Here is a 7500-nt window from a genome sequence, read left to right on the forward strand (position 1 = left end):
CATCAGACGTGCCGAGATGTTCCACCGAATGCCCTATCACCGGATCCCCCAAGCTGGCCTACCAACCCGAGAAAACCTACACCTACGCCTACTCCGGCAAGTCCAGAGTCCAGCTGACGGGTGTGGAAGACGGCAACTCTGAGATTGAGTGGGCAGCGGGAGTCGATCTCACTTGGATCAGCCCTTGTGACGTGGCCGTATCCTTCAAAAACATGAAGATGGATGGTGCACCAGGTAAATAATAGCACCCTGTCATGGCCATACTCTAATATGATCACACCTATCTGAAAAAAACGGATTAAATAATGAAATGGGATTCTCTTTCACTTTTATTTTATATAAACAAATACAATGAACACATTCACATAGTGAAAAATGTACAGGGGTCACAAGACAGTAGTGTATGGGAAATATAAATTTGAACCCAGAAACTTAACTTTTAAGGTCCCAGTGCTGCCAGGACACTGGAGAGATATCCACTGGTGGTGGCTGTTGTCGACGGGAGGGTGCAACATGTGTGCACCCACCCTGAGGATGAACCATGGGCCATCAACCTCAAGAAGGGTGTTGCTTCGGCTTTCCAGAACGCCATTCCTTCTCTCTCTGCTGGCAGCTCAGGGATGACAGTAACTGAGGTTTGTTTCCGACTTTTTAACTTTCGTCTGATATTTTGGGTATACATTAATATATCGTTACCGAGTTCACTAAATTAAGTTTTTGAGACATTTTTACCCAAATACTTGTGTTCCAACAGACGGATGTTGTAGGAAAGTGCCCAACGAAGTATGAGATTGAGACCGAAGGAGAAAAGGTCATTGTTGTCAAGGAGAAGAACCACCGCCAATGCCAAGAACGCTTCCCAACACCTGCGGAAACACCTGTCCCTTGGCTGAAGGCTCCCCTGCCAATCGAAGAGTCCAGGTCAGAGTGCAAGCAGGAGATCACCAATGGCATTTACACCGCCATCATGTGTCAGGACAAGAACATTGTTCGACCTGCCTTTGGAATCTACAAGTATGTGGAGGCCAACCAAGAGTCAACACTTCGCTTCATCTCAGAGTCCAGCGATGCTTCCGCCATCAGTGCCATCCCTCGAGGTGAATTCCACATTGAAAGCCTCTTGTACAACCATGAAATGGTGAAGGAACCAGAATTGGCAGCTGAGGTGGATGAGGTCATGAAGCAGATCTGCCAGAAGACTATGGAGACTGTTGAGACTGATGCTGCTGCACTGGTTGCCAAAGCCCTCCATCTGTTACGACGTGTTCCTGTGTCCGTAGTTGAAGCAACTGCAGAGAAAGTGCGGGGAGGACGTTACTGTGGCAACTCTGCCAGGTTAGAGAGCATCTTCCTGGATGCCATTGCCTTCGTCCACGAGTCTGGTGCTGTCAAGGTCATGGTCCAGGAAATAGAAAGTGGACGAGCAACAGGAGGACGTCTTGCTCTGTACACAGCTGCTCTTTACCTCACACCACGACCCAACATTGAAGCTGTGGAGGCCCTGAAACCCTTGTTTGAGAGCCCCCGACCTGTGCCTTCCGTGGCTCTGGCTGCTGCCACCATGGTTAACAACTATTGCCGTCACACTCCCCATTGCAACCAGACAGCTCCAGTCAAGGAAATTGCTGAGATCCTGGCCGCCAAAGTCCAAAGACAATGCTCTCCTTCTGCCGGTGAAGAAGTCGAGAAAGACGCCCTCGCAACGCTTAAAGCACTAGGCAACATGGGAGTTATTACACCTGCAGTAACAAGAGCAGCAGTTGCCTGCATTGAACAAGAGGGAGCAGAAACTAGCATTCGTGTAGCAGCTGCACACGTTTTCAGACAAACCAAGTGTTATCGTCCAGTAAGTTAATTACTTTTTCTGATAGTAACCAACACTATGAACCCTATATTCCTAATACTGCTGATTGTTAAATATGACTAAATATGAATTGAATATTTCAGGCAGTAGAGAAACTAGTTAGTATTGCTGTCAGACCAGCCTTTGGAACCGAAGTCCGTATTGCATCGTATCTCGCTGCCATTAGATGTGCAGAAATGGAAGATCTAGAGGAAATCTTTGAAAAGATCTCAGTGGAAGAGAATACTCAAGGTCAGTATTTTACTCCATAGTCCTTACAGATGTCATCAACATCATGCTTAGCTAAACAGATTTGTATTTACTTTCATTATCACTAATATTGCAGATGATTATATTGAACTTACATTTCAGTTCGTGGATTTATTCTTGGTCACTTGCTGAACATCCAGGAATCTACGTGCCCCACCAAAGAACACCTCAGATACCTCCTGACAAACTTTGTGATTCCTACCGATTTCGAGAGCGACTTCAGAAAATTCTCCCGCAATGTGGAAATGGCTTATCATTCTCCTTCCTTCGGCATGGGTGGTGCTGTTGAGTCTAACATCATTTATGCTCCAGGCTCTTTCATTCCTCGTGCTGTTAACTTCAACCTAAAAGCAGATGTAGATGAGACTCATATGGATCTTGGCGAAATTGGTGCACGCTTTGAAGGAATGGATCCCATCATCGAAGAACTGTTTGGCTCTGAAGGTTACCTTCACACAACTTCGTTTGGAAAAATTCTGGAAGACATCACTGGATTTGCTAAAGCAAAAGGAAGCAAGATCATGAATCAGATTAAGCATACACTAAGGTCAAGGAGATCCATTGACTTTGATACTATTTCTAACTTCTTCAACAAACTCTATGGTGAAAGGAACTCCGAAGGCACCCGTGCTGAGGTGTTTGCTCGATTCATGGGACAAGAAGTTGTCTATGGAAATGTTGGTGAAATATTCAAAGGAGAAACAGCTGATAGGCTTATTGAAACTTTCTTCTCTTACTTTGAAGCTTCCTTCGAACAAATGAAGAACCTAAACCTGAACACAGCAAGAACTGCTCAACTCTTCTTAGATTATTCGCTGCCAACTATTCAGGGCTCACCACTAAAACTGAAATTAGATGGGACTGCGGTTGCTGGCATTACGGTCGAAGGTAAATTAAACATCGCTGAAATTCTTGCCGATCTAGGCAATCTAGACACGCACATGAAGCTCTTGCCAAGCCTTTCTGTACATGTCTCTGGATTTGCTGGCTTTGACAATCATCTTAGTAAGGTAGGAATCGAAATGGAGAGCACTATTTCAACTGCCAACGGAGCTGCCGTGAAAATAAGGACTGCAGAAGGGAAGAAAATTGAGATTGAACTGGAAATCCCTGAGAAAATGGAAATCCTTAATGTGAGAGCTGAAACATTCCTCGTCAAGACTGTTGGGCAGAGGCAGATGAAGCTTACTCCTTCCTCTATGAGAGATGCACGGATCAGGCATGAGTCATGCATTGATGTTCTTGAGCCTATGCTTGGTCTTAAGACGTGCTATGCAGTCAATATTCCAGACATTTTCCACAATACTGTTTTGCCCCTTGGAGAACCAGCTGTTGCTAAAGTTTATATGGAGAAGGCTGATCCCTCTATGACAGGTTATGCTGTGTCTGCTTCTATCAGAAACAGTTTTGATTATAAGGTCATCAAAGTGAATGCCAAAGCAGCTGGTGCCACAACACCACGGCAAGCTGAAGTGACCTTGTCCTATAAGAAGGAAGTTGAGTCCACCGTCGTTTTAGCTAAATTAGAGTCATCTACAGTCAATACAGGAATCTGGACCACTCTAACTACCAGAGAAGGATTTAAGACTCTTGAGACATTCATGCAGTTCAAGACTGAGCAGATTGATCTGTCTCGTGGAATCAAGATGGACGTTACCATCAAAGGTGATGTTGCTGATGAAGAATATGAAGTGAAGGTGTTCAGCGGTCGTAGGAAAAAATTTCACCCCAGAATTGCTTGTTTTGGAGACTAAACTTTTCAAGAAGGCTGCCGGCTCTGATGTAAATTTGGAAGTAATTTGCAGGACTAAGAATGCTCTAGCTGAGTACCTCACCTTGAACATTAATGGTAAGTTTATAATGCCATACAGCATTTGCAAGTGATGAAGTACACACATACATAATTATCAAAACCTATATTCACTCAATCAGTCATACTCACATACATTACTTAATCAGAATTCATTGAAGTATAGATTTATAATGATGGTAAGCAATATACAAATTATAATTCATGTTTCTTCTTTCAGTTGCTGCTGATTTTAAGATAATCACCCCTGCTCTTATGCAGTTGAGGCACATTCCAAGATTCCCTGTGGCTCTACCAGTAAACCTGCACAAGATGGAAATTAATGCTGCTTATGGAAATTGGAAATTGGCGTCATACGTGCGCGGAAACCAAGTAACGGGTGAGACCCGCGAGCACCTCTCCGCCTTCAGGATCACAAAGGGAAGAAGGGAAGTTATGTCTATAGAGGCTTCTCACAAAATCGAAGGAAGACTTCTTGAAAATATCATCATCAGGAATGAAGCTAAAGGTAATTTCGCTTTAATTCTTCTATTTTGTTTGAAAAATATATATTTATTTTGGAAAGGGAATGCTGTAATGCAGAAAAACCTGAATTGATTTTATCATTATTTTTTTCAGTTGGTATCGGAAGTGCATCTTACAAAATAGCTTATGATGTGATCTATCACACTGATAAAATGGGAGTGTCGTTTGAATTGATGGATTCGAGGAGTTCAGGGAAGGTTGTTGCATTAGAGGCAAAGTACATTAATCTAGGACGAGAACACAACACCAAATTCATGGTAAGTTTGGTCACCCTAAGATCACATTACGTTTTTATTCTCTAAGGAGAATGAATGTATGGAGTAACTTATTCTGAATAATTCATGGCAGGTTTAATTACAATGAATGAAAAGATTGATTTTCCGATTTTAATGAACGAAATGATATGCTGACAGTCTTAGTATGTAAATGTATTCTGTTTCAGTTGGAGATTCCTGGATACATCAGGAAAATCAAGATGGAAAATAAAATTGAAGGCACTGGGGAAGGTCGTTACATGCTGGAATCAGCAATCAAGTATGGACAACAGATACTCCTTCATGCAAATGGCCCGATTGTGGCAAAGTTCACAAACAATGCTATCAAGCTGCAGACTGATATGAAGATTACTGAAGTGACCAGTGAACCCTATATCATTGGCATCAATATCATATTTGGCAACAAGAAACAAGTTTTTGTCATGGAACTCAAAGGCCGTGAGGAGCCGGTGTTTGGCGTTGAATGGAAGATGGTGCGAGAGAGTCCCCAGAAGACTACTGTTGATGCAGGGGTCGTCCTTGTTACCCTCATCGATTATAAGATCAGTGCTGTCATTACCGAAGAACTTATTCATGTCAATTTCAACAACATAGTTCTACCTAAGACTCCTCTCCATCGTCGAGTTAAAGGTTCTATAGATGTCAACATTACTGAGAAAAAGGCAAATGTAAACTTTTTCTGGGATGCTGATAATGATGCCAGGAAGAAGTTGACAGTTGATGCAACTTTGATAAGCAGTCCCACTAACCCTGGACATGCTGAGATCCAGTAAGTTTGCTGATGACCATACAAGTGACCATACAAATTATGTTATTATAATATTGTTTGTCATTATTATAATTATTTTGCAATGGGAATGAAATGATATTCATCTTTTTTATCAATTGCTACTACCAAAAACAGAAGTGAGATTGGAATACTTGCATCATCATTTATCATAACTATCTATGTTTCATATTTTCAGTGGGAACATTGTCTTCAGTGGACAGCCTTACCATATCAAGTTGGAACTTACTGCCATATCTCTTCTCATGAAAACCAATGGAGAAACTGGATTCAGGATGACTGTGACTACACCCACCCAGAGAACTGTAGCATTGGATGCTCTCGTTAATATTGAACATGAAGAAGCAAACACAAAAGTAACCACCACTTTTAGGTTCAACAGTCTGAAAGAAAAGGAGTACAAACTTATTAGTGAGTTTGGTTCAGCGAAGCTCAGTGGTCCACTCAGCTATACTTTTGAGACCAAAATTATCTGCTCAACACCTGAAGGAGAAACTAAAATTGAAAGTTTCTTTAAGCATCAGAAGACAAATGAGGAGCACACTGTAACGGCTACGGTAAGGCAAAGGGCTGCTTCACTTTCAGTTTGTTTGCTTTTCTCTTGCTATTTACTTGTAAAATAATACATTACTCAAAGCCAACTATCTTACAGGTTGCTGTTGAAGCCCCAGTTTTAAGAGATCCCTTCATGGCAGTTTTTACAATTCACAATGCAGAAGGTTCTTACACTGGTGTATGCAAAATGGAAGGAAGTGCTCCTGCTACTGTTTTCGAGTGGAATCTGAAAATGACTCCTGAAGGAGGTATTGAAGATATTGAAGCTGCTTTGGATATGAAAGCAGTGGTTCGAATTCTTAAAACTGTCCGTGCAATGGCTACTTTCCAGGAAGAAGCTTTCAGCCTGTATGAAGGCGGGATTGAAAGGTCATCATATCAGTATCGTTTCTCAAAGCCAACACCTACATCTTACACCATGATGGTGAAGATACCATCCCGCACAATGCAAGGCAAGGTTAAGTTATCTCCCTCAGAGTCTCGGATAACATTCTCACCCAATAAGGGTAAGACTGATGCTAAATATGAAGTTGGATACAAGCTCAAGCATGAGGAAAGTTGGGGTGGACGCACATCCAAGTGGGAGGCCAGAGCAAACCACCCTACCCTTCCCAAACCCATTCTTGCTGCAATTCAGTACACGGCTAATGAAGAAACATTTAAGGGAACTGTTGAACTAGATATTTTCCCAGAAGAACAGGATAAACTAACAGGCACAGTGGAGACACAGCGAACTACAGAAAACGCATTCAGGACCGAAATCATCTTGACTGGCAGAGTAAGACAAATCCTATTTTCTCGTTTCATATTTTTCTGTGTCTTCTACAAAATATTGGTCTTTAATAAAGGTTATTGCAACTGAATTACTTCAATACTTGTTTTACAGATGCTGAGAGTGAACCCCAAAGTAACCATCACTGCTGCTAATTCTTTCGACACATGTGGTTTTGAAATGAAAGTCCAAAAGACACCAGCTGCAGCTCCAAGCTTCGTCATTTCTGCAAAATATGACAAGACATCTGCACAAAATGCAGCAGTTGCACTGACAGTGCATCTGGAAAAACATCCAGTCTTTGAATTCTCTGGAGTGATAGAGCCCGAGGGCGGAGCTACTTGCAATGGCGTCAACATGAAGGCCATCATGTATGCACCTGAATTTGGAAAATACAATGTTTTCTCCAAAATGTGCAAGCCTGCCTTTGTTGAGGTGACCACAATGAGACACGGTGGTGAGAAGAAATACACCGCTAGGTTTGGCCTCCAGTTCCCCGACACTGCTGAGTTTGGTCTCTACACATCAGCTGGGGAGGAGCTTCAACATGTTGCTCTTGCTGCTGTAAGGCTGACTTCACCCACAATAGTCAGAGCTGAATTGGCCTACAAACATGAGGAAGCACAAATGATAATGGTTAGTGCATCAAAGAGGTTTAGTTGT

The 7500-nt window shown here is 42.3% G+C and overlaps 1 protein-coding gene across 1 annotated transcript in view; it reads left to right on the forward strand.

Annotated features, from left to right (window-relative positions):
* Window positions 1-7500, forward strand: part of LOC119598935 (vitellogenin-like) — a gene marked incomplete in the record, with an annotated part of 16272 nt that overhangs the window by 6555 nt on the left and 2217 nt on the right. Inside the window, 10 exon segments of the mRNA XM_037948645.1 lie at window positions 755-1846; window positions 1948-2095; window positions 2216-3828; window positions 3830-3962; window positions 4144-4431; window positions 4542-4705; window positions 4891-5492; window positions 5689-6067; window positions 6163-6843; window positions 6952-7473. Of these exon segments, the coding sequence (XP_037804573.1) occupies window positions 755-1846; window positions 1948-2095; window positions 2216-3828; window positions 3830-3962; window positions 4144-4431; window positions 4542-4705; window positions 4891-5492; window positions 5689-6067; window positions 6163-6843; window positions 6952-7473 (5622 nt within the window).

The sequence above is a fragment of the Penaeus monodon genome, chromosome 42, assembly GCF_015228065.2.
Source record: "Penaeus monodon isolate SGIC_2016 chromosome 42, NSTDA_Pmon_1, whole genome shotgun sequence".
Classification (NCBI taxonomy): Eukaryota; Metazoa; Arthropoda; class Malacostraca; order Decapoda; family Penaeidae; genus Penaeus; species Penaeus monodon.